The sequence below is a fragment of the Paralichthys olivaceus genome, chromosome 18 (assembly GCF_024713975.1).
Source record: "Paralichthys olivaceus isolate ysfri-2021 chromosome 18, ASM2471397v2, whole genome shotgun sequence".
NCBI classification, from domain to species: domain Eukaryota; kingdom Metazoa; phylum Chordata; class Actinopteri; order Pleuronectiformes; family Paralichthyidae; genus Paralichthys; species Paralichthys olivaceus.
In genome coordinates, this window is record NC_091110.1 from 6845330 (window position 1) to 6872611 (window position 27282).

Consider the following 27282-nt stretch of genomic DNA (forward strand, 5'->3'; position numbering starts at 1 on the left):
TTTCCTCCCGCTCTCTGTGGTATAGTAGGTCAAATACTTATTTAAAAAATAATGTTGAGTATATTGAGTCTATAAAATGTTTATTTTGAAGGTCTACAGTTCCCAGGGCTGCAGTATTTGGGTGTAAATGCAGACGGCTTCTTTAACTGAAAGAATTGTTAGTGTAGTTAATGTCCATTCTTTTAGCATTTGATCAGTTATACTGCAGACATCTTTATCTGCAGCTAGAACCCCTGGTTGGGTGATTCAAATGTTTATCACCTAAATTATGTCCTATACAGCCATGGCCACCAGCTTGTAGTATAAGATTTGAAAAACAACAAAATTTCAATTTGCCCGCTGATTAGTATCTCTTTTCAAATGTTTTACCAATTTCTAGTAATGTAATGATGCTATATTATATTTTCTCAGTCGCAAGCAATACATAAGCAACCCTATTTCAGGGAATGATGTATGATTATGGGGGGCCACTGGTGGCTGTGGGGCCCTGAGCAGCCACTTGATTAGCTGATAGGAGAGACCGGCTCTGCCTCAGGCAAGAGGTTAAGGTTTCACGTGCGTTTCATAGTTGGCAGAATAACGCAAAAACTACCTGCAGAGGCCCGGGTTTGATCCCGACCTGCGTCCATTTATGCATGTCCTCCCCCACTCTCTCTCTCTCTCTGTCCCCCATTCACAGCTTACTCCCTGTCCTGTCCATTCAAGGCAATAAAACCCCCCCAAAAAAGATTATGAAAAACTACAGAGCTGGTTTCCATGGAATTTTGTGGAGGGGTGGGTCAAGGGGACCCAATGCATGTTGAAGGGGATTGGGAATAAACAAGCAGATCTTTAAGATGGCATGTTGGCGATCCCGTTTTCACTCTGTATGCTCGTCTAGTCTGTTTTTTTTGCATCAAGGACACTGTTGTATTTGACATTTTGCTGCTTCTTTTAGAATGCAATGTTTTTCATTCTTTAAGCACAATTCAATTTGCCTGTGTTGCATTGGGTTGACAGAAAAAGGTTTCAGAATATCAGCCAAACTATCAGTGGCCCCTAAAAAATCTTTACATTATGCATGGCCTTTTTATTACTTTATTCAGCTTGATGTTCCAAAATATTACAAGGGTTTGTTGTTTAAAGAAACCAAAATAGTCAGCTTTCTCAAATCAGTGGTTTAGGAGTGAAAACAGCTACAGTGCCATAAGAATGCATGGACGAACTGAGAGGGGGCTGGAAAAAACAAACACGTCAGCTGGTCCCCATTTATAAAATGTGAATGTTTATTAAATGTTGACGAGAACATTAAAACACATTATCAAGATTCAGCAAAAACAATCTATAGTACTTCACCAAAGATGAAAAGAAAAGGAAAACAGAGTTAGTTCTGCGCTGGGACGGAAATGGGAGGACTGAGGGCTGGGGAGGTGGGCCACGAGTGGAGGGTGTGGGGGGGAGGGGGCAAACAACGGGGCAATAAAGATGCTGGGGGTCTGCAGAGAGGCGAGGAGAAAATTTAGAGGGATGGAGTGAGCGGGAATTGGCAGCGGAGGCTAAGGCAATTAAGGAGGTACAGAGTAAGAAAGATAGAAGGTTTGGGGGGACCTCAGGGATCGATCAGGATGGTGCTGATGCACTGTAACGAGCGGGATAACTCGGAATCATTAGAGCCTCAGATTTCACTCTTTTATCATTTCTTCCGTCTGAGACTCAGCAAGCTGCAGAGGCCTTCCCTCCACGAGAACACAGAGAGGGGCATGGCAAATAAAACTCTACAGTTAAATTACGAGGAGCATTAACATGTACAATGATACAATGAGCACAACGTCGTGTCGAGGTGAAAGGATAAACACTTTGGGGGAGGGGGTTCTCTGGGGGGGGGGGGGCGCAGTTCAACACAGTACCAGAAGTTGGTGTATCCACTCTAATGGGTTCACAATCACAATAAGTAATAGTTCTTTATAATTTTCTCTCTGTTATCAACACAAATAGCAGGGGGAGGCAAGATGTACATAAGCATCACGTTACTTCAAAGTTCTGCAGAGAGACTCAGCCTCCCGCTCCCTCCTCTGGCTCATGCACAGGGGCATGTACAAACCGAAGCATGTGCATATATGTGTACACACAGAGACACTGTTGACGCACACGTGTGCACACACACACACACTTATGCTCTGTTCAGTGCAGAGACACACACACACACACACATTTGCATACGTTCCCACGCTCAGTCCGATTCCGTTTCCTTAAGAGGCTTCATACATTTTCCATCTCATCTTAAATCTTCTGACACGATGCCACCTCGACACTCTGTGCCATGACATCAGCAGGTGTCTGTCACATGTCTGTGCTTGGATGTCGAAGACTTTTGAGTCACACAGCCGAGGCGCTGCGGAGACAGCGACGGGAGATCGTTCTGAGCACCGGCGATGACAGAAAAAGTCACAGCTGTTCCAGTGTCTAGAGGTATTCGGCGCAACCCTGCTCATGTGCTACACATTTAATTCACCGTCAGCTGGGGTGACACCCTTCAGCACACAATTTCGAAAAACCCCGCTGTTTGCCACAGGACTCTCGGAAGCCAAGATGTCAGAGAGGTCGCAAAACATCCAGCGAGGCAGCTCTTTGTGCCAAGAGGTTCCAAATCCCCCACATATTGTGCCTCTGTAATATTTGTGCTGTAGATTTGAATGGGTATGTGCTTGAGGCGTATTCGCATTCCTCCATTTTCGCTCGTATTCAGAGCATCGCAGGTGCTGCTCCCACCTGTCGTTCAGCTGGAGGAAGGAAAAAAGTTCTGTAAATACATTTCTTTTCTTTATTTATTTACTCTTTTTTTCTTATAACCGGTGGATTTTGTTTAAGTCCATGTGCTTCAGTTCTCTTTGTGTTTTAGCATAGTAAGAAAACAGATTCACATGCTCTAAAAGTCATACACACTGTACAATAAAATCTACAGATATTTTTAAAGCTTTCAGTACATCCAAAAGAAAATCGATGAAGCTGCAAAAAAGTGGATTCACCGATTTAAAAAATAAATGAACGAGAGGGACGGAACATTTCTGGATTTCACTTTTCCGCCAAAGTGTGTTTTTTTTTCATAACATATTTTCTTTTACTGTCATTCTTTTTTTTTTTTGGTTTGCTTTAGGCAATTTTTGTTTTTGCAACACTAGAATTCCTACTCAACAGAAAGAAAAAATTGATTGAGAGCGACAGATCTTATTTTACAGCAACTTATTCTCTTTGCATGACGAGCCAAACTGTTCACACAAACAAATCCCATAATAATCCCCTGAAGGGGAGAAAAAAAAAGAACCAGGACAAACAACAGATTTGGGAATGAAAGCTTCAACGCAAAGTACCATTATGTCAACATGTCTGATGTGGGGGCAAAAATGTGACGACTTTTTTAATTAAACATTCAACCTGTGGTCCCGAGGTCTTGTTCTTACTGCTGCCAGTCTTACATGTACATACATTAGAGGCTTTGTTATTTTATGTTAACTGGTTCATGGAGAGAGTGAAGGTATGCCAGCCGTGCTTCATGTTTTCATGTTTAGTCTAAACATTGTAGTCATTCGAGACGCTCCACTGAACCCCTGACAGCAAACCAATAGTTGGGAAAACTCTCTGTCTATCTCCTTCATACACACACGCAAAGTGCTGGGTTACCATCTGTGAGTGCTGCATCACTTGGCCAGTCCTCAGCTGGCAGGCAGATCAGACAGTGCCCAATATGCTCCCTAATGGCTCAAGTCAGATGAACAAGATCCTCATTCCTCTTTTTCATCCGCATCTTCCACTTCCACCCTCCCCTTTGATTCACCCGGCCCTCCTTCTCTTCGACTAATTTAACCATCTTTAAATTGTGTCCTCGTTCTCTCTGCCTCTCATTATCCGAGACCCGGCTATTCCTCTTCGCCACCGCCACGCTGCTGGATAGATGTGACATGTCGCACTCTGCACTGTCCCCTCCTCGCTGCTGAAACACCACACTTCCTTCTCCTTCCCTTCTCGTCTTCCTGTTTTTTTTTTTTTTTATGTCATATTTGGAGGCAGCCCTCTTCACTCACAGATTGCAACGGGCAGCGAGACTGAACGACAGTCTAAGTGCCATGTCAGCACAGATGGGAGGTCAGAGTTACATGCCAGGAGGAATCACTGGTGTGTGATTCTGTGGGGGATGTTTGGACCACCATGTCAAACTGAGTAAAGCTTGGGCAGTGGACTGTGGGGCGCTCAGGGCTCTGGTCTAACATTTTTGTGAACGGAACGATCTAAAAATGAGAGCGTCACAAATACATTATTTTCTTTTAAAGAAAGGGAGCAGGGGGAAGGATTGAGGCAGCCAGCATGACTTGTATAGCTGAGTGATGGAGGAAGAAGAGCAGGAGGGTTGAGAGACATCAGGAGCAAAAAACAGCAACTAAACTTAAGGGGTATGTTTTAGTGACGAAACAATATCAAGACAAATATTCTGCCTGTAGCTGTCTGGTTTGTAATGTTTTCAAAAATGTATTCTTTTTCCTCTTTCTTCTCTTTTGTCAGTTTCATTTATTTTCAGCGTCGCGGGTGGGCCGTATCTTCATCTCAGAGAATTTGAGTGAGTACTGCCAGCCCGTCCAGGAGGACCATTCGATGCCGTCTGCGTAGGACGTGTGCTGGCCGCGCAGGTACTGGCCGTTAAGGTTGGAGGTGTGGCAGTTGCGGTACCACCAGGCACCGTGGTAGAAGGAGGCGCAGTTGTTCTCCGAGTGGTCGTTGTCCCTGTCTTTGGTGGTGAACTTCATCCCGTTGTGCTTCAGTAGAGAGTCACCTAGGGCGGGAACAAAGATGCACAACTAAATTTTAATATGTAAAAAGAAGGATATTAAAGTTTTTATCAGCTATTAAGACCAAAGGCGCTGGATAGAAACTTACTCAAGCACCTATGCTTAGTCCTAAACCATATTTAATCTAAAGGGTATTGAAAGGCTTATGTTGCACCTAGTCTTATAGTTATATACACGGTTATCTTGCGCCTGGTGTAAATGGGTGGAAGACTGCATTAGAAGATTGAAACGAGATGTCATGAAAAAAATCTGCTGAGGGATTTGACTTTTTAAGCATCTTTGCATCCTCTCACTTACCAATACACACTCTTGGATACCAGGAACCAGTAATTAAACATATCCACAAATTGATTAAGGTCACAATGGCATAGGTCTTTTCAATTTATCATTCCCATAAAGAGAGGGCGGAGGACGGAAGAAATAAAATAAAACTCTGCAGTTCTGCGGAGTATCGAGTCTCATTATCTAAAGCAGGAGGTCAGAAAGCCATGTAGCCAATTTATCAAAGGTTCTGCTGTGACCTTTTTATCTTCCGCTTTTTGATAATTCGCACCCCCACATCCCCATCCATGACTTCTTCAGAATGTGTGTCCGTCAGTGAGCGGACAGAAATCTAATAAGAGGACAGAAAACAAATATATAATCACGTGTGTCGACTTCATTCTTGCATCTTTTTACATATTTTCAGAAACAAATTATGCATATAAGCCAATGAGGGGGGCCGTCGTGCCTGCAACCTGTAATTGTGATTATGACAGTGATGTAAGACCACTGCAGGAATGCGGCTTACACGCAAGTTGCATCCCCTAAAGTGTCTTTAATCACAGTCTGCATGGCGAGACTGATCTGCACAATCAAATAGCCAAGCCAAAAAGATCACTTAATAAGGATTTGTCGCCGGCAAGTTCTCTACGTCGATAAGTGATTTACAAGCCGGGGCTCCGAGATGCTCACAGGTACAATGAAAGCTGCGGTGGACAGACACTGCGGTAAAGTTTTCAGCAAATGGATGTTGAGAGGGCTCATAATGTTCAATAAACTCCCCATACCTCCCCTCCGCTCTCCGTACTCTCCTTTAAAGTCGGCCTCACACTGTGACCAGAAGTGGATAGAAGGATAAAGCTGAGAGCAGAATGAGAGACGGCTCACCAGCTATCAGGTGCTGGCTAACAGCTTGTCAGGGCATCAAACAACCCTTAATTGCCCAGGATGTGGCCGGCCAGCGCCTTACCCTCTCTCTCTGTCCTACTCTGCTCTCCATTTGGCATTACCATGGCAACCAAACAGCAGGAAAGAATAATCTGACAGACGTGTCTGATATTCATGTTGTGTGCTGCTCGACATTAGAAGAGAAAAGAGATAGTGGGCGAAGAAAGGAGAAGAGGAAGAAAATGGAACGGCTCAAGGATTTAGAAAAGAGGAAACAATAAAAAGGGAAACACTTAAAGGCTCATTTGCAAGGCTCCGGATGTCAACATAGTGGCCGGGGGCTGGCAGCCTCCTCTGATGCCCATTAAGATCCAGCTGATCCCAGCCCAAATGAGCACCTGTCAGCTGATCGGAGAACGGCCACAGCAGAGTTCTACTAATAATAATAATACCGGGATCCGAGGGAGCTGAGGTGAGCATCCTGAGAGAGTTTGAGTGCCCTTAATTTGATTGCATCAAACGCAACAAGCGGATGAGTTCAAGGTCTGGCCAAAGACAAGGCTGGGAAGACTTTTTAGCAGAAACCGAGGCAAAAAAAAAAAGCTGAAAACACACACAACACATTTTCTCTTCCCCCTCTGGTTTCCGTTATTCCTTTTGTCTGCCTCCTCTCCTCTCACACCTGTCCCCTTCATTCCTCCATCCTAGCTACTTCCAGCTCTCCCTCCTTCCTCACCTTTACCATCGCCGCTCCATATCTCATATCTGTCCCCATTCTCTCTCACATCAGAGCTCCCCAAAGATCCTCTAAATTGCTTCCTCATTTACAACCGCATGTTTTTTTTGTTTACGCTGCAGGTCAAGCAGTGAAATTAATTGGCTGTAATTGAATCAAGGTGACAGGGAGCTGGCGTGGATCCGATGGTTTTGGGGGGCAGAGACGCAGACGCTAGTGGTCCCTCTGTCTCCGCGCTTTAACAAGTGAACACAGCTAGTGCACTGTAAAAATAACATTCTATCATTTTAGTGGGTGGCAGCATGTTGTGACTTGGGTGTTCACAATTGGGTTAAATGAAAAAAAGCAGACTAATAAGAGCAAAAATCAGCAAAAAATAAAAATCCTTGCAAGCAAAGCTGAACTAGTTCACTGAGTGTGCCCATACCGGCATTTCCAGAATAGTCTCCCACAGTCAATGGGTATCCGTCATCATCAGGGTCCACCGAGAAGAGGCCCACTCCAAAGGTGGCGTACTGGGCGTATGCGGTGCTATTTTCAAAGTCCTCCAAGTCGATACGCAGCTCATAGTTGCCCTGGATGGACAGGGCATGGATCTGCTTCAGGCCTGCAGGGAAAAACAAGACACAGACTAAAAACAATCCTTCGCAAAGTACTACAATTGTTCTCGGCAAACAATATAAAGCTATTTCAGAAGCCTCTCAGCACCGCACATTTTCTGGAAATAAGGCGTAATATGGTTTTTGTTCCATTTAGAGTCTCTCCTTGCGTGTGTAGGGTTTCTTGCCAAAACAAGATTAGAGTTTTGAAAAATGTGCCGAGTGTCTACAGTTCACACTGGACTTTGCAATGAAGATGGAGAGACCAGTTGAATGCTCTAAATATGTGAAATGAATAATGACATTAAAAAAAAAGTTTCTTTCACACAGACACATAGTTGGAACCAGGAATCTACAGTTTACTGTATAAATGTTTTTTATTAATCTCCCACTTCTATTAAAGTCCTGGGCCTAGTCTGTACAGGCAGATAAAACTGGATGACGCTTCTCCAGTCCACCCATTATCCAGAGATGAAGGCAGCCATCTTCCTCATTTGGAGGAACGAGTCTGCACAGTAGCGATCGGGGGATGCAGCCTTGGTAGCATGCCTGTTATATCTCATAACTTGCTAAAACTTAAAAATTGGCACTTGGACTTACATCAGTGTGATAACAACTACCTAAAATGACAGAAACCATCTTTAAGAACATTTCTGTTTGAGATATTTAACTTTTTCGTTTGCTCCATGTCCCATCCAACATGGAGGAGGGGAGATCCCATACTGCATCCTGCCACTAAGTGTCGCTGAAGATTCTGTGGCTTCACTTGTCGTCTATCTTTATATACAGTCCTGGATCTTGTTCATACTAAATAAGAATATGTAGCCTACTTATTGCATTCTGTTTAAATAAACACAATAACAAAATTAAATGATGATTTAAGATTGTTGATGTTTGGTGCTTTCAGATTTCTATGTCAAGGTTAAGAGGAGATGCCACAAAACTGAAGCTGCATGAGATGCCAGTAAAATTATTCATAAAAAATATGTTTTATTGTGAAGTTAAAATCAATCAAAATGATTAATTCTAAAGAGAAAAACAAATATAAAGGTTGAATGGATTCATGGACTAGCAGGGCTTCACAGATTCACCCAGAGGAGAAGCTACTTATTCTCATGTCTGGATTTTTCCCCTTGGTGCCCGTGAACATTGAAGACTGTGACCTGACTGGATATCAAAGTTACCGTTTTTAATATTGAAGAGAGAATTTTAAAATTTAACAGCTGGGTCAACAACATCCGTGGCCTCCTGATAATGACCATAAGCAGAACTTCACTCAGTCACGTTTTTCTGGAGTAATGTGAGAGTTTTCATTTTCCTTCAGGTCAGTTTATGAGAGAGAGAGAGAAAAAACTGCAGTGTTTTCATAAACCAGTGAGGTCAAGACTCAGAAGGCTGATATAATGCACTGTATTAAAAGGGAGGCTAATGGGGTTGGAGTCATCATTACTACAATTTCTCTAAGGCAGGAGTGGATGCAATAATTGTGGGAATTAATTTTATGGTTTTGCAGGTAAAACTTATTTGTTCAGTCACACATCTGAAAATCCCTATTGACCTCTGATTGTATGCTCCTTGCACATCATGTCTCAGCTCATTAATAGCCACAGTTAGAAAAGTAGAAGAATTACCTCTGACACATTCTTTTTGTTTAAGGAAAAGAGTCTCTTTTCTTTTTCAAATCCCTGATTGTGTGTTTCTGATTGGGGTAATCACTTCTGGAGCCCATTTTGTAAATGATACACTTTTTTCCCTCTATCTTTATTCAAGAGTGTGGTCTTTAGTTTGAGAGGAAGGCATTCTGATTTCACATCAGGAGTTTGTAATGCTTTCACTCAAAACCCTGCACTCGCACTCAAATAGCCCTTCTTTTTACTTAGATTTCCTGCGCTCCAGCTCCTCAAGGAGCCTATAAATAAAATGTATCATTATATCATCATTATTGTCAGTTTAATGCCTTGAAAAATTAAGGATCTTGAGTCTTGATGCAGTTAAAAGGCCCAAATATCAATGATTTATTTGTTTTTACATTTTGGGAACACTGTTGCGAACAACTATAAAAACTAAATCAATAAGCCATGCTCTCAAACTGAAAGACCATGCACTTGAATAAAGAGAAACAAATACCCTGTAGACACTCGCACAGTTTCCATCCACCTGTCTCAACTCTGAAAGATTCGAGCTTGCCGTCGCAATGCCCCCGAACCGATCCTCTAATTGTTCCTCAAACCTTTAGAGTGAGCATACGAGACAGAAAGCACCAGAGGGAAAGGGGCTTCCATCCCATCTTCCTTGCCTCCTCCTGCTCTGTGTTTGCCCCTGCTGTGTTCGGAGTGATGGCTCTTCCCAGGGCAACTTTTCCTCTACTGGCTTGATCAAAGCTACAAAGAGGAATAAGCGTGTCAGGCAGAGAGGAGCAGGGGAGGAACTCCTCAACCTAGCCCTGCCTTAAAACACAAAAAACCAACGCAGGAAGACAAACAAAAGTAAAACTTCGCTTCAAGACTCTGTTACCAGTCTTTCTCCCGTGCTTACAAGTGCACTCTATGTGTCTGCAGCGTTTGTTTGGGAGACAAAAAAAGCTACGGCATTTGAAAGCGCCTATTGATGGAGAAGCTTCAAAGGCTTCCTGGTTAAAAACCAGACTGGGTTTCTTCGATGCATGTAGAGGGACCTGCAGGCTGCAGTTGCTGGCTGAAGGGTTTGTTTCACTCTCCTTTAATGTGACTCAGAATCAAGCATGAAAGTGTCTGCACCATAAGAAGGCAGGTGTTTTTATGGACCTGTACTCTCAGTCAGTTTACCACCAACCACATTCATCAGCAAATGAACGTGTTTAAAGCTCGCAAACCTTTAACTTCTTAATGTGAATTCTGTCGCCGTCGAGAGCGGGCGGCACTGGGAGAGCACATTGTCTGAAGTTAAGGGCTAATTTGACGTAAAGCACAGCTGAAAGAAACCATTACTGTTCGGCCGAGCCTGGGCACTTAGTTTGGGCTTAATCTCGCCCGATGGGAGGTCGATCAGTTATTTTCAAGAAGAGTCTCAGGTAAGTTCAGTCATGAATAGGCAGGTAACTCCGGCCAGTGTGCAGCTAATTCCGACACACGAACAGAAATACTCCTGTGCATCTTATTTTCATGTGCATTCAGAGAAACAGAGGCGCGTCAGTCGCAGAAATAGTTGCGGTGTCATAGGCCTTTGAGAGAAAGTATCAATCCACACAAACACCTCAGGGAAAAGTGCCCTGGAGTGATTTGACAAACTTCAAACGACAGACTTGTTTTCTCTTTCAGGAGGAAAAAAAAAAAATGCAACACAACTCTATTTAAAGAGTCTGTGGCTTCAAACTGTATTTACATAACTTTAATTCACTCCCTAATTAAAGCCCAGGAGAATCTCAGTGAGACTCTAACTCCGAATAATTAAAGAGGAAGATAAGTAAAATAACAACAGAGACTACTCGGGTAAAAATCTAAATGCTCAGGTGTAACTCTCTGTTAATTAAATGCTATTGTTAGGTTATTTATAATTGGAGCCCTAATACAAGGAAATTTTGAGGTGTTTTGCTGCAGTATTAACATGCTGATTTCTCCGCTGGGGAAAGACTCTTCCCTCTTCTCGCTGATTTGCCGTTAAATAGGAGCTTAGCAGAAAGCCACAAAAAAACCGTCTCTCCTCCTACATACTTCAGATGAGCAATTAGGGTGCGCTTTCTTCACTTCACACTTCAATCTGACTATAAGTTCATTTCAAAGGCCATTTTTTAATAACAACTTGTTTGTTTCGTATTCAAATCTCTAGCAGGTCATTATTATCGTGTTATATTCATGTATATTTTCATACTTTCACCAGATGCTTTTTCCACCTGCCATACAGACGCAATAAATATTGGTTCATGCATGTTGTAAATGTACCTATTTGTGCCTTTAGTGAGAAAAATATTTATTGGAGGCACTTGAGCAAAAGCTGCGCCCTCTACCAAATCCCCCTGGCCTCTAGGTGGTGATTCATTGTTTTGGGCGACATGTTCGAGCAATCGGTTTTTATGTACAGAAAATACACAGTCTATTTATCTCATGACCTGAGGTGGATATTACCCATGATCCCTGGCTTTCTGAACCAGAGGTGCTGCAATCTGTAACAAATATACCAAACTCCTTTTAGATTTCTTCATATTTAAAAAGATTCCTTTTGTGACTTCTAAAACATTTTGAACTGATCGACAGTTGAACTTGCTGGGCTTCAGTTTTACATTTCTCAGATCCAAAGATACATAGGGCAAGACGTTCGGAGTGAGGAGTGGATAAAAAAAGAGTGGCGCCATTTTCCTTATTCTAAGGCAGTGAAACATCACACAACACATTTTGAAGCTGTTATTTTCAGGTAAAGAAGTTGCTTTTAAAATATGTATTGCCATTATACTCCTGCAGATAACAAACTTGCAATGGCAGTCCCTGAGATTTAGAAAATGGCTTGAAAATGTTAGAAAAAGAATTAAGGAGCAGCTATAGAAACATCGAATCCATCCATTATCTATGCTGCGTATCCTTTGAGGATTGACACAAACTGTGATTTGTGAATATGGGCGATACAAACAAAAATTTAAAAACAGATTGATTGACCTGGTTCAACAGTAACCATCTGTAACATTGGTCAGTGTCGTACCTGCCATTCACTTGGTTGGGAAATATAAACAGGGTAATTCAACACGCATCCAAGAATGAGAGCAAAAATATGAGAAGTGTTTGCGAGTGCACAGAATCAGCCGATGTGCACGAGGGAGTCAAACTGAAGCACGGGACATTTGTGCTGCAACAGTATATCTGAGTGCAGTAAAAACAGGTTAGAGCAGAGGCAAAGCAAATTTGCACGCAAGCTGGGCATATTTGAGAGAGAGGGCAGGGTCTGGAGGGACAGGGCTGCAGACATCTGAATGTGAAATGAGGAAATAATGCTCTCAAAATGAAAAGCTTGAATAAAGATAGGAAAAGAAACTAAATGTGCCGCCCCGAGGATGTGTATTTACACACTGAGAGTTTGAACTGTGATGTTGTGTAACAAATTGTGAAATAAAATGGCTGCTGCTTGTTTTTAAGTTACAGTTACAGTGGGGAAATAATTGAAGGATACTTTTAGTTACAAATAACAAGCTGTTTGGTGTAAACTCTAATAGTGTTATCTTTAAATAGAGAATCACAGATGGGATGCAAAACAATTCAATGATAATTAGTCAATGTCATCACCGGGAGAAGATAAATAATACGGGCTAAATCAGCATCTCATTATGAGCGATCGATGTGTTTACTGGTAAAAAAAATCGTATTTAGCGTGAACTTGATTAACAAGCACCCTGATAGGAAGAAAATCTTTACCCATTTCTTTTCCATTAAATCATCGGTGTTGTTACAGTCTCCTTCACCGTGTTTGCTTTAACACCGGAGCTACAAGGCTGACGTGTGCCGTTGCCTTCCAGAAGCATAACCTTCATCATGTCCATTCTTAAGGATATAAGCATTCCGGGAGCCACAAAGGAAAAGCAGACTGTAATATTAAGAAAACACTGAAGCATGTGGGAGCAAAGTGTTGCTTCTCTCTGGTGATAGATCTGTGAAACGGGACAACAAAAAAGATATATATCTGCAATTACCTCATTAAAACTAGGTTATGGTGATCCATAACTCATTTTCACTGGTGTACAGGAAGGAGGGCAAATCCAACATGTTTAGAACATGAAGATGGTAATTTGTCACTTTTATCTCTCATTCCTTCTGAGAAGGCATGTTGCGTCCTCCAGAATTATAAAGAAACAAAGGCCGTGCCCCCCTGACATTGATTTAAGGATTACCACCAGAGATTCCATCTCTTTAAATGTGATTTTACGGCTAATGAGACTGACATCAATGACTTGATTAAAAATGTAGGGGTCCTCTGTGAGATGTCTCTGTGATGCTGCTAAAAGGCCCAGATATTAATGATTTATTTGCTTTTATTTGAAAAGTATGTGTGGGGGGAGGGGAATGTATTGGATGCTTTTAGGGGACAGGTTGCAGTCCTGTCTCAGCTAGGCTCTAAGGGGCATAAAGGAAAAGAATAAAAAAACAGATCTTTAAACCCAACACAGAAATGATTACACTTCTCTCTGCCGCTTGTGACATTTCTCCAAGTTAATTATTCATCATGCTTTTCTCCCTCTGTTGCTGGGGGGCAGCTCCTGAGACTGTTTCCAATGAAAAGAGGGGAAAAGCAGCAGCACTCTTCTTTCTCCTCCTCCCAACATAACTCATCCCCTTTTCTTCGTTTTGTATGTTTTTTTTCTCCTCTCGCTTTATCTTCCTGTCAAGCAGTTTTACTGAACAGAGATTGTGGACAGGGAGGGAATTAGAACAGTGACGGACTATTTCCGTAGCCGCGGGGACGGCCGCCGTGCCCTTTGCCACTGGGTGCCGGGCTGGTTGAGTGGGTCCGCGAACATGCGACCGCTGAAACGCTCGCTGTCGTCTGCTCTCAGGATATGGAAGAGGCTTGCTATAGTCGGCTCGCCTCTTGTCATCAAAAGATAGGTGCACAGGGAGAAAAACAGAGACAGGTGTGTGCTGAACTCTCTGGCTTGCTGTTCCCCCGGAGCCATCTGTGACATTTCGCGGGACAAAAAGCAAAAGAATTTTAAGATTAACTGTCACAACTCTGACGTGTCTGTGCCTGTTTGTGAGATTCCTCCTCCAAATTCACATTCAAGATTTTTCCAAGGAGCAGTAACGATATGTTTTTCAGCATGTGGATAGCGAAACATTCTTAATGTTGGCATAGATGTTAAAAGTGCACTACTCCAGTAGAAGTACAGATACTTGAAAACGACTCAAGTAAAAGTACAGGTTCTGAGATATACCCAAAGTATAAAAGTTTAAATATTTTCTTCTGGTTGTATCTGTGCAAAGGCTATTTCAGTTGAACCACTCTAACGTCAAATAAAATATAAAATACTGTTTTAAAAACAGGGGTTAAAGAAAGAGATTTTTGAGCATGTAAAACTGAAAAAAGTTTTTTTAATTTGAATGAGACTAGGGATGAAAAATGTGCTACTCTGCTCCGTTGTAGAGGTTATAAACACTATCAGTAATGTTTTTTCATTACGAATACTACGAATATATTTCCCCTAGAATGCATCAAGACAAAAGTAACGAACCCTATTTTGAAAATACAAGGACGAAAGTACAGATACCTGTGTTAAAATGTAGGGAGTAAAAGTTGTACCTTAAAAATCTACTGTAACAAAGTATTTGTAACAAAGTACTGCTCACCTCTGGCTATAGGGAGGGATATACTTGTCTTTTAAATACATGTTTTGCTGTACACTTTGCAGAAGAAGCTCCTGATCCCTTATGTATGAATACACACAACTCACTATGAATGGTGACTGTGTCAAATGTGACATTGTCAGATACTGGCACTGCACTGCACTGCACAACATGGTCCCAGTTCCCAGTTTCCCGAGAAACGAAAGTAAGACGTTTCATTTTTTTTTCAGGTAACACTGACGCTCTCAAGTAACCTGTTTGACTGAACAAAGTGGCTGATTCTACAATACTCAAGACTGAGCACAGAATATTCTTAAAGTGAAAGAACATTTCAGCTCAACTATTTATTCAGCGGCAAACACACGGCGCCGCTCCCCAGGCTGAGTCTACCTTGGGAATAATGATCTCAGGGATGTTTGTTCACTTTGCCCACAGCACCCTCATTACTGCTCTGAGGAGTCACTCGCTTCATCTTTGAAGATAGAGACATTTACGATATATTATTAATACATATTGTTTCCTTTGAATCCTTATGGGTTTCTGAGCAGACAAAAGATCGCCGTGCCTCACATTTCAAACCTCCGGTGTTTTTTCACTGAATTAAATCCAGCGGCTTCAGGAGTCGTCTCACAGTGCCGCAGACGGAGCATGACTGCAGGTGTGGATGTGATGAATGGCGTGTAGGATGACAGGGCGAGGAAGGAATTATACAACTAATCTGTGATTCTTTCATTTTGCAACCTCACCGCACACAGAGATTACAGCTATAATTGTGGCATTATCTGAGTCAAAGTCTAGATTTGGGCTTGTGTGCATTATTATTTCATGGTCAAGGGTCATGTTTAAGTGCAGAGTGTGACAGAGTTCTGCAGGATCACAAAGCCAGACGGCAACTGAAAGCACAGCTGCGTCTGTGGCAGTCCAACAGAGCTATTAAAGTGATGGAGAGGGACAGCCAGCAGAGACAAAGTTATTATGGTGGTGTTCTAATGTAAGCTATAATTAAATGTTAATCCTCCATGAAACCTGTGTATACTCTGTACTCTTACAATTCTGCAGGGACAATGTCTGTCTGCAATAAAAGTCTTTTAAAGGGAAATTCGTTTTTTTTTTCTTTCAGAATAGAATATTGAAGCTGTTTTTGTGCATAAGAAAGAAGAATTAAAGCACATTGGTTGTTTTGTTGCTGCTGTGCTTGATTTGCAGTCGATTACAGAGCTTTTACTTTGAAAAGTGGTGAACTTGGGTCTAAACATTGTGTTGACTACTCAACAAACCTCTGGAATGTTGTTAAACTGGCCTCCATGAATTCTCAATGACAACATGTGAAATTCATGTGTTGCAGCCAGCTCAGTATGCTGATATACATTTCATTAAAAGAAAATCATGATTTCAAATATGTCGAGCTGCTCCACAGTCTTTTCCTGTAGCCTCTGGCATCCGCAGAATTAAGTTCCCCCAGGGTGTGAGTCCTCCTGGTTGACTATCACTGCTCTAAGGCACAAGCATAAACTATTTTCTTGGCTTCATATCTGCAATGCTGAGCTATTTAACATTCAATATGTGTAAAATTTAAACTCAAAGTCCTGGGAGCTATTTAGTTAGTTAGTTACTCTCATATCAGCCAGTCAGATACAGGTCACCGTAAACCTCAATCCTGTGGAACAGATGTAGCTGTGGGCTGTGGGTAACCATGCACTTATTGGGCCAGCACTGATTCCGTGGGTTTATCGCAATGACGCTGCTATTCCACTAGTAACTGCTGTCCGCAGAGTGCAATATTTAGGGAAGTACGTGAACCATAGCCAGATAAGTTCGACTAAATTAGAAAGAATCTATAGACGTGTCAATGTTTTTTTTCTCTCTGATCTTTCCAAATGATGAGGTGTTTGTGAATACACCACGTCTGTGCTCTGAGTTCTCCCGTTGCCAACTCGCTGAAATCTCCCCGCCAGCTGTCACTCTCCTCTCTGGCGTATCACATCCCCCACCAGCTACTCATCTGAAATAAATGAGTACCAGTTGCTTAGTGTCTCGTTGCTGCTGCCAAAGTGAGCTCAAAATGAGACATGGAGGAAGTCGCAAGCTTGCTCATGTTGCCTATAATGATGTTTGAGCGACGGGATCTCATGTTTGTATGTTAAACCTGCAGCTTGTTCTCCCCATATTCCTATTTATATTCTTATATTTATAAACGAATAGACAGAGAGAGGCCGGGGTGTGATGTGCAAGATGCTAAGCTTTTCGGCAGGTCACAGTGAGTCTTTTATTTTGAAAAAGGCGTTTTCTTCAAGTAAGATTTCTGCCAGGCATGTAATGTAGAACACACACAGGTTTCCTTAGCTATCTATGGGTTGACTTCCATTCATTGTGAACAGCCTAACCCAAACACATCCCTTAACCATGACCAACTAGTGCCTAACCATAACCTAAACCTAACCAACACATCCATCTTAGCTCTAGCTTGAGCTCAGACATAATTTACTTCATTGGAACTAGGCTTTGATCCCCATGAGGTCTACTGCTCATGACAAGGCCAGTGTTTATACTGGAAAAGGTCCTAAAGAAGTATCAAAACTACCTCAACTTAATGCATTCGCCACTTACCCTAACCTTAACAATCACATGTAAATGCCCAACCCTATAATAAACCTAATTCTAACCCTATAGTTTAGTCTTAATGGTTAAAAAGTGAGGAGCGGTCAAAATCTCCTCCCGTTCCCAAAATGTCCACACACCATAAGCTCTATAGCCAAATTGGTCCTTACAAACATATAAGTACAAGTACACAAACACACATTGACACTTAAACTGAAAATGTGTCATAATTATGTAACTTCATCACCCACGTCCTCTGTATTTTCTTCCCTCTCACAATGAGATGCATTGTTTCACTGTTAAGATCCAAAGAAATTCCTCATGTATTGAGGTCCCGTTATAATAAACTATGCATAAAACATTGCTTTAGCTCTAAGAATAATTCATGCAGACATAATTGAGCACAGAAGAGGAAGTCAAAGTGTCTGCTATCACTATGCAGTTGACAGTGATTACTGATGGTAATAATACTGGAGTTACGTGTTCAAAATTGTTTAGCTAAGTTAATTATGCATTTTGAAGGCACAAGTGTATAATGATGGGATACTCGTGGATACAAAAATAAATAAAAAAGATTTTTGTTTTCATATTTTCCAGGTGCAAATATGTAGTTAGATCTTTTCTAATGATATTATTCTGAGTGGGTGATTTTGAAAGGAGAGTTGCTCAAATGAGCGCTGCATTTGTTGGCACTTGGTGTTGTCATAGAGCATGTTTAAACACTTCCTCCAAGCTTTGATTTCTCCAAGCACTTCACTAGTGCACCTCATAATTAGAGTCTTTTTGAACATGCTTCAATGACAGCATGTGTGTGTGTAAGTGTGTTGAATATTATGTTATTGTTCTACTTCAGATGCTCTTCAAAAGCAGTGACATGACAGGAAGAAACTGCTGCTCAACTCTCAGGCAAGTTATAGCTTGTTTGTCCCACTCCAACTAAATTCATTTGATAATGATAAGAAGAGCAGGTGAGACACGGGTGACACAACAAATGTGAACCTTGGAAGATGTGCAGATTTCAATTTCGGTTAGCGTCACATAAGATTAATGAATCTAATGCTAGATGGATCAGAGAGATGTCAATATAAGATGTCAGGTTTGCTTTCAACTTCACGTCTCTATGGAACTGCAGTATAATACTTCCAAATATCATCCACCACGCAAAATAAAGGAGGGGATTTAGCTCAAGTGGCAGGATTAGAGTCATAAAAGGCACGAGAGAGGAGAATGAGAGCCAACAAGCCATCACATCCGATATCATCAGAAATTAACCTTTGGGGTGGAAAGACTGAGTGAAGTGCGGCGATCGAGACACAAGGTAAGAAAGTGGAAGAGCGAAAGAGAGCCAGGTAGATAAATGCTGAGAGAGTTGGCAGGCCTGGGAGGCTGTAATTCATGGAGAAGACCATATTAATATTTAGAGGTGCTCTCAGGTAAAACAAAATGAGCGGAGCGGCCCCATCTTGATGGGAAGGACTGGCAAGAGACACTAGGTATGCAGCAGTCCCTCAGTCACAAGGCTTTAGGTTTATGCAGTAGATGACAGAATTATTTTAGAGATTAAATAAATTAGCATGAAAAATTATCAACTCAGTATTAACAAAGGGCCTCAGTAAAGGTATGGCTCAGGAGGTAGAGCGGGTTGTCCTCTAACCAGGTTAGGTTTTTCATTCCTTGTGCTGAAGTGTCCTTGGGCAAGATACTGGGCCAAATTGCCTCTGACGGCTGCGCCAGCAGTGCATGAATGATGTGTGATAGAAAAAGTGCTGCACATAGATGTACTGTATGAATGTGTGTGTATGTGTGTGAATAAGGGGATAGCAAAAATGTAGTGTAAAGCAGTATGGGTGGTCACCAAGACTAGAAAACTGCTATTTCAATACAGAGCCTTTACCATTTAGCACATACAGTGTACAACTTGGACCTGACCAGAAACCCAACATGCATCAATACGGTCACTAATCTTAAAGGGAACCAAGAACTCCAGGAGATGAACTATACGGACTTGCCCTTTCCTCTAGTCCCACCATGAGGTTGACATTTGTGGTGTAACAAATGTCTTCCCAACTATTGGATGGATCATCAGCTCCAGTACTAATCAGCTAGTGACTTTCCTTTAGCTCCACTTCATAGTTAATAGTGTCTTTCCTGGGATATTCACTTTTGCCCCTTTCACTCATTATGATGCAGAGCATGAACCAGGCTGATAGCGAACTTGGATCCACTTGGGCATCAGACATTTTACCACACAGATCTGACATCCGCTGCAGTAGAACTACACCCAGCCCAAGCCTGACTAGACTGAACTGAATTTGTTGCCGGGCTGAGTCCTGGGAGAAATCAAGAGAGCCTGTAAAGGCCTCTGCCATGGACCTCCTAATCTGTCCAGATGGGTTGAGTCCTAGGGGGTAAAATGGTAAAAATGTGAAATGCATAAAAAAGGAATGCTGAGCAGCAAATCTACCTGTGCAGAGAGAATGTGTGAGATGAGCAGGAAAGACACTGACAGTGAGGTGAAACATGGGGAGCGAGTCAGCGTGGAGCGCATGGCACGATGAGCATGTAATAGAAAACTGAGATGCCATGAGGACTTTGATCATGGGCACATGACAACATTAAAGCTGGGCAAGGGCAGTGCGATGGTCTTGTTAAGCCCCCCCTTTCTGATTCCAGGGTCAAAGTAATGAGGAGCTTGGATTGCATCCAATGGGGCCATGAATCCTCAGACCCTCCAGTGGTATTTTCTTGTAATGAGGTTGCTAAGAGTTCAGGGCTAATTGAGCAACTGACATCATAAGAATTTTATGATTTTTAAAAAGTCATCACACTCTCCTTCAAATATTGATATTGTCATACCACCTTTTACTCTCCTAAAGATATCCACCAAAGCACTGACAGATCTAGTATGTTTCTAAATCAGGGGCCATAAAGGGGCCACTATTTACACAGAGGGGACGATAAAACCGAAACACAATTCCTGATTCAATGAAGTGAACATTAAAGTCATTCCTTGTTTAGCTCTACACAGCTTTGAGAAAAATCCACATATCCCTGAATATACTGTATTTCTAAAAATGTACAGCACATTGTGTACTTAAACAAAGTCTGGAAAATACAAATTCTTAATAAAGTGCCACATTTGCCATTAGTATTGTTTAAATTGTTGCTAAGTGACGACTTTATCCGCCCCGCTCCCCTGGACCTGCCCCTGGATCCGCCACTGCACAAAAGCCCTGACCTATGGAGAAAAATTAGGCTGAATAAGAAGATTACAGTAATTAAACAAATAGGCAAAAGTAATTATGTTACCTATGGGTGCATGATTGTTGCCAAGCCTGAACTGAAGAGCTGAATGAGGAGAAAATGTCTGTGGAGAGCTTTCCAGAGAGGTAATAACCCATACAAACTGTAAAGTAGCATCAGACATATGTTTAATTCAGTGAGAGGAACACGCTGCCTTACCCCCTTAGTTACAGTCTAATTCTCAATGCAGCAGCAGTTCAGCAGCGGATGTCATCGAGCAGAAACGCGTCCTTATCTTAGCTCAGAGGAGTTGAGGCGGCTATAAAATTATGAATAGTTAAACTATGTGTTGTTCTGTTGTCTGATGTCTGACCAGGCATGAACAATGAACAATGTGGCACTTTTATGTACAGTGTAATGGAAATGTGTTGTGTATTTTTGAATTAAAAATCCCTTCAGAATGATGAAATGAATTATTGCATGAAACAAAATAGAAAGGGTATAATGTGGTGAGGTCCGTGGCTTAAAAGATGTTCTGTTGCTGTCGCAAGTTGATCCATTCAATCATTCTTTAATCAAATTTTCAATCACCCCATCTGTACTCATTCAACATTCCTGTAAGAGAAGACTCCGCTCATTAATTTTTACATCTCCTGGACAATAAAATCACCCTTTTTTTTCCCTTTTTCTGCAGCAGGAGCCAAACCGTACTTCATCACCAGCACCGAGAAGGGAGAGGGAGGAATACACCTGTGGGCTTGTGATGAGAGGCATCAAATGAAGCACCTGGGCCTTGTGGAGAGGGCTATGAATTGCTCTAGTCCTCATACATATCGAAATTACCGACAGAATTGCTGCAAATTGCACCTATCTCCACTCCAGCGGTGCAATCTAGTGCAGATGAAGTGTCTGCCAGGGTACAGTCGCACCAATCAGAGGCAGCATACCCTCCTGAATAAAGCAGAGGCAGAACATGGAGGCTGAGGCATCATTGTGTCAGCACTGGGGCTGATTGGCAAAGCCTCAGCTGGCCAGCTGACTGCATCCCTGGACAGTCAACAACTGTGTGTCGGACCCACTGAGAAGGAATCACACTCCTGAATAATTAATTGGATATGAATGGAGCATTGGAGGAGCTTTAACTGAAAACACTTACATGGGCTCTAAATAATAGATTGCTGGGGATTGTAGTTTATATTTCTTTTTTCATCATGTGATATGGAATCATGTCATGTATTTCTGTAAATCTGCTCCACACGTGACTCCATCAGTTCCCCTCGCACCCTGTGGCTTGCACTGGCACTTTATTTAACATATTTAATTCACTTAAATGCACATGTTCTCACACTTCAAATGCCATATACCATAAGGAGTCTTTAAGTGAGCAGTATAAAGCAGGAGGTTGTGGCGCTCTAGCCAGTTGGGCACGTATTTACTCTGCACTTGTGGTCAAAGTATCAGTAGGCAGTATGTATCTTATATATTTAGAGGGCAAATCTATGACAGTAATTGAAAGGAAATGATTCATTGTGTGACAAAGATATTGAAGCAAGTCATTTCAGTGAGCACACAGTAAATCTGGCCCAATGAGCCATTGTAAAGCACCCACACACCCACAACAAGGAACACTTGTCACTGACCTCAGACCAACATCATTTACAGCATGTACATCTCTGCTGCATTGTATCGTCCCTTCCCAAGGTGTCTGACAGCATTAAGTGAAGTCAGGGACCAATACAATGCGTAAGCTCCATAAAGGCCTTTTCATGTGGAGCCAGTTATTATGGCAGCAATTAAATGAAACACTCTGTACACTGTCTCATAGTGAAGAATTACACATAGCTGTAGCAAATTACTGTGGTTGTTCTATCTCGTGAAATGGTTTTCTCGATGATAATTATCAGGCAGTACGACTGGAGGGAGGACATCTGCAGGGTACAAAGCCAACAGGCAGGATGAGCCACATGGGCACAATATGTGGGCAGATACCAACTGTAAAGAGACGCACGAGACATAAAAAACAACTGTTTTCCTGATGTCAGGGTCATTTCTAGTTGATCACAATAGGCAGTTTTATCTTTACTCCAACATGAAGCAACTGGGTTGTAAAAGGTTTACACATATGGAATTCCAGTATTTCTGAAAACACATTGTTCTCAGTGAATAAGTCGTCCTAAGTGGTTTACAGACACAAACAACTATATATACACACATATATATATAATTATATATACATATATATGTGTATATATATACACACACATATATCCGACCACATGCAACTCTAGACTGCATTTCAAACTCTTTTAGCCGTGCATTATTCATTGCTTTCTCTGCAATTCAATTAATGTGCAATTAGTCTCACTGTATTTATTCTCACATTGTAAATCCTCTGTTTACAATCTATACATTATTTCTATTATATTTTGATTTTTATGTTTTTTTATCTTGGATATATATTAAATTGTAACTTCTTATCACTTAACCGATGTCTATATTTTGACTGTCCTCTTTGCTGTTGTAACCTATGGTTGTAACATGGCAAATTTGCCATTGTGGCACTTAAAAAGAATGATTATATCATATCATATCTTATCCTTTCTTATCTTAAGTTATTCAAAAAAGAAAGAAAGACCTTCGGGTTATTTCTTATATTATGTCTTATATGTATGAATGAGTTCAATAGAAGAATAATCGTTGGTTGTTTAACAATGTCTGGAAGTCACATCAGGCTTATAAGATAATATTCTGAGCATCAAGAGCAGTTCTATCACCGCATTGCAAATACAGTGTTGACATGAAGATGTGATTGGTTAATGGGTTGTAAAAAAAGGAGACCAGCTAGCTACCTCCCAGTTGTGTTAAAAGAGCGCACTGATATGTTGAAGGATATGCAAACTGACAACTTGTTTCTCTGGTAGAGTCTGGGGGCTGTGGTGTCACCTTTGCAAACAGCACACTGACTTGAATGTTCTATTGGCTTCCTCAGGCAGAACAAAGCATCACAAGGACCAGTTCTGTGCTGTACAGTCGACAGGTGGCAAATTATATTGTGCAAACAATTTAAAATGTCCTGTAATTCTTACAATATGGTAGAGTAACCTTTTTTTGTCGAGAAGGAGACAAAACGACAAGTTTTTTGAGAAACAATGGAGGCGACACACAGGGATGTATGGCGAGCGTCTGGCGGAATAATGAGGCTATTTATTCCCTCTAACGGGAACAGAGAGAGTTCAGAGTGGAGACTGTGTTGAGCCTTCTGGAGAGTTTCTCCGAGCTGTGACCTTCCTGCGAGGTAGCAGCCGTTATTGACTCGACACCAAATCTGCCTCTTATGCGAGTTTGTGGCTGTGCATGTTTATAAGCTTGTGCTCACTTAGGCTTGCACTCACATGTACCAGTGCATCAAATACAATACTCTTGGAGAGGATGCGCATTCATACAGTGGTATAAAAATATCAAATGTAACATTTTTTACATTAATTTTTCAGCTTTAGCCCTTCTTTCACTCCATGCTTCCATTTAGGCATCGCTTCCTCTCATAGCAGCTTCCTGGATTTTCTCCCTCCTTGACTTCTTCTCTTTCTCCAGCGTACACTGACTTAATCTCAACAAACCCTGGCTAACGTTGTCTGCACCCTTCACTCCAGTATTTTGAAATGCCCTTCATTTCTATCTCTCTTAAATGCTTGATTATTTAAAAACCAACCCCCCCAACAATTTGGGACTTATTCATGTCGTAAAATTCAGGTGAAACAAACTAAATGAAAAATCCATATAATACGATAAAAGTCTAGTAAAAACTACATCAAGAATAAAAAAGGGGGGTTAGATAGTTAGAAATTATGTTTAATAATGATAAAAAAGAGTGAACTGTTTATAAGTAACAAATAAAAATGCTTCAAATACCAAACGTTTGACTATAGTGTTGTAGTAATGATGTCATAATGTAGTAATGACTCCAGATGTTCATGTAATAATGTAGTAATGAAGACAGAGTGATCATACAATAATTTAGTCTGCTGATTACTCCTGTACGTATTATTGAGTATTACTCACATTTTAAGACCTTTGAACTGGTCTTTAAATGTGAGTAATATTGTTTCAATGTATTTATTGATTTAGAGATGCTCACAGCCAGCAGCTGAAGGAAACTTAACACTGGCAGCTAAGCCTTTATATTAAAGTAAACACACCCACAATATACATTTTTAAATGTTATGATTATTTAAAAACATAATTTTGAATTTTTGGGAAATATGTATTATAACCCCCACACACACACACACACACTCAGCCCCCCCCCCCCCCCCCCCCCCCCCCGCACATCGTTTTGGGTCACATCATAGCATCAAAGACAAAGAGTTACCAGAGAGCTTGCCATGACTATGACTTTGATGTCATCTCTTTACATCAATCCTCATCACACCTCACTTGGTCTATGTGGCTCACTTGGCTTGGTTCACTTTGTTTACTCAACACACATCTTGCTCAGTTTAACTTGTATTTTCGACGCAGCTTGTTGTTAGCATTTACTTAATTCTACACAACAAAAAGATCTTAAAAGAAATAAAAAACATGGCAGATTCCACCAAGAAGTTTCCTCTGTCCCACACAGTGAAGGGAAGTATCCACCAAAGGGATCCTAGGGTTTTTGTGAAGCCCTCAGTCTCCTCAAGGAAGGAGAGCGCCGTGGCTTCATCTAACCTCAGGAGCAAGAAACAGACTCCAAGCAAGCCTGTCAAGGCCACTTTTGGATGTCCCTCTGAGATAGATGAGCAACTCAAGAACAAGGAGCTCATCAGGGCTGTTAAAAGTATCCTGAGCAGCCTGACTCCTGAAACGTTCCACTCCTCAGTGAGGCAGCTGAAGAAACTGTGGCTGAACACAGTGGAGGAATTGCAAGAAGTTGTCAACCTCCTCTTTGAGAGTGCCGTTATGGGTGACTCTGCAAAGCTCTATGCCAGGATGTGCAGCAGCCTCCCAAAGGTAGGTCACGCATCTATGACACTGCAATCATCTTACACTGTATATATTAAAATACAAACAACAATGTTTTCCACCACATGTGAGTTGAATTAGTCTTAACAAGGTTTTCTTATGTTTTCTTCTCCTCAGGTCCAGTTCCAACCCACAGTTGACTCAACAACTTCTGTCAACTTCAATATTTTGCTCGCCAGACGCTGCCGCGCAGAGTACGAAGACATCTTTGGCAAAGGTAACACTGATGAGAAGAGTGAGAGGGGATTGGAGCAGATGAAGAAAGAGCTGGATGACGCCTCACTTCGTCGCTCCATTGGTACAATCAAATTTATCGGGGAGCTCTTTCTCGCTCGCATTTTGAGCGAGGCTGCAATGCACAGCTGCATCACGGATCTCCTGAAGATCCAAGATGAAGAGTCTCTTGAGTGCCTGTGTGAGCTCCTCCAGATTATCGGCATGAATCTGGAGACAGTAACTGCCGAGAAGGTCATGAACTCACACTATGACCAGATGGATGTTATTGCCATGGATGAAAAGACATCCTCCAGGATTTCTCTGATGCTGAAGAAAGCAACAGACCCCAAGACAAAATTCCTCGGGCTGACTGGTGGCAGAGTTCCTAAGACCGAGGATAAAGCATCAGTCTCCACTCCCCAAGAGAAGGAAAAGTTCCACCTAATGCCACAACCAAGGAAGCCCACTGACTATAGGCCTGTTGCGTCCTTGAAAGAGCAGCCACACTGTGAGCCCACTGTGGATGAAGAGCCACAGTTACATTTGGACATAACAGAGGACAGTGAAACCTTTTCAGAGATGGTAATTGTCAATTACCTTACAAATGGCAACTTAGAAGAAGCCATGAGCTGTGTGGCAGAGCAAATGAGCCCCTCACTCCTCCATGTGTTTGTCTGCTCTGCTGTGGACTTGACGTTTGAGAGCAGCAGTGACTCTCGGAGGAAGATGGGCCTGTTGCTGCGCCGGTTGCACGAAGCCGGAGTCCTGCCAGCGGAGCAGATCGTGAAAGGGCTGCAGGACATAGTGGAGACGGCTGTCTACATTGACGCAGAGGTGCCGAACATCTGGCGCTGCCTCGCTGAGGTCATCAACCCTGTGCCACACCTGGCTGAGGTCATCAACCCTGTGTCACACCTGGCTGAGGTCATCGACCCTGTAGCACACCTCGGTGAGGTCATCGACCCTGTGCCACACAAGGGTGAATCTCCACTGATGAGCTGTTTGGAAGCATCCTGTTGCTCCCATCTCCTTAACCGACTGGTGTGCTGAGGATCCACCCCCCAACCAATGCCATTCCTCTGGACCTAACTCAATACTTACCCCAACCTGTTAGTTTAACAATCAAAATGATTGTTTGTTGCGTATTCCTGGATGTATGTTTTGTTCTGTGAAACTTTTAATAAACTTCATCTAGAAATGAATTGGCTGCATATCATGAACATTTTTATTATTATTTATAGTTTTTTCTATTTGTGGACAGATTTGAACACAATAGCATCTTAATTGTGCAAGATGCAGTCATGAAACCCTACAGGTGTGTGGCAAAATGTAGATGTGGTCTGACCCACAACTGCTTACATTGTGGTTATAACTATTCAATCAATCAATGAAACTTTATGTATTCAACACATTTTATATCGACAGTGTGTTGATGAGACAGACATAAGAAAACAACTGCAAGCAAAAGCAAATGAACAATTAAAACAAATAAAAACCTTTGTTTAGCTTCACTGCTAATCGAAGCTCATTTCCAGAGTCTACACCACCATGCCACAAACCTGGGTGGAACGAATGCTCATTCTGGTGGACTACAGTCACCCTCCCATTGATGATGAAGCCCCCTC

General features: G+C 41.9%; 2 protein-coding genes across 3 annotated transcripts in view; one reads left to right on the plus strand and one right to left on the minus strand.

The window, feature by feature from the left end:
- Nucleotides 1–1243: 1243 nt before the first annotated feature.
- The window catches only part of fibcd1b (fibrinogen C domain containing 1b), a 111649-nt gene continuing 85610 nt past the window's right edge, over nucleotides 1244–27282 (minus strand). For both annotated transcript variants that reach the window (XM_020081644.2, XM_020081645.2), the window contains 2 exons: nucleotides 7130–7309; nucleotides 1244–4801 (listed from right to left, as the gene is read on the minus strand). In XM_020081644.2, coding sequence (XP_019937203.1) covers nucleotides 4536–4801; nucleotides 7130–7309 — 446 coding nt within the window. In that variant the 3' untranslated portion in view covers nucleotides 1244–4535. The remainder of the gene's footprint in view (nucleotides 4802–7129; nucleotides 7310–27282) is intronic.
- LOC109632022 (eukaryotic translation initiation factor 4 gamma 1-like) lies at nucleotides 24871–26828 on the plus strand. The gene is made up of 2 exons (XM_069513963.1): nucleotides 24871–25429; nucleotides 25559–26828. Exons 1-2 carry the CDS (start codon nucleotides 25019–25021, stop codon nucleotides 26705–26707), a joined length of 1560 nt encoding a protein of 519 aa, XP_069370064.1. The 5' UTR covers nucleotides 24871–25018; the 3' UTR covers nucleotides 26708–26828.

Coding starts and splice junctions, on each gene's coding strand:
- LOC109632022 (XM_069513963.1), top strand. CDS start 25,019: ATGGCAGATTCCACCAAGAAGTTTCCTCTGTCCCACACAGTGAAGGGA. Junction 25,430..25,558: donor TGTGCAGCAGCCTCCCAAAG/GTAGGTCACGCA, acceptor TCTTCTCCTCAG/GTCCAGTTCCAACCCACAGT.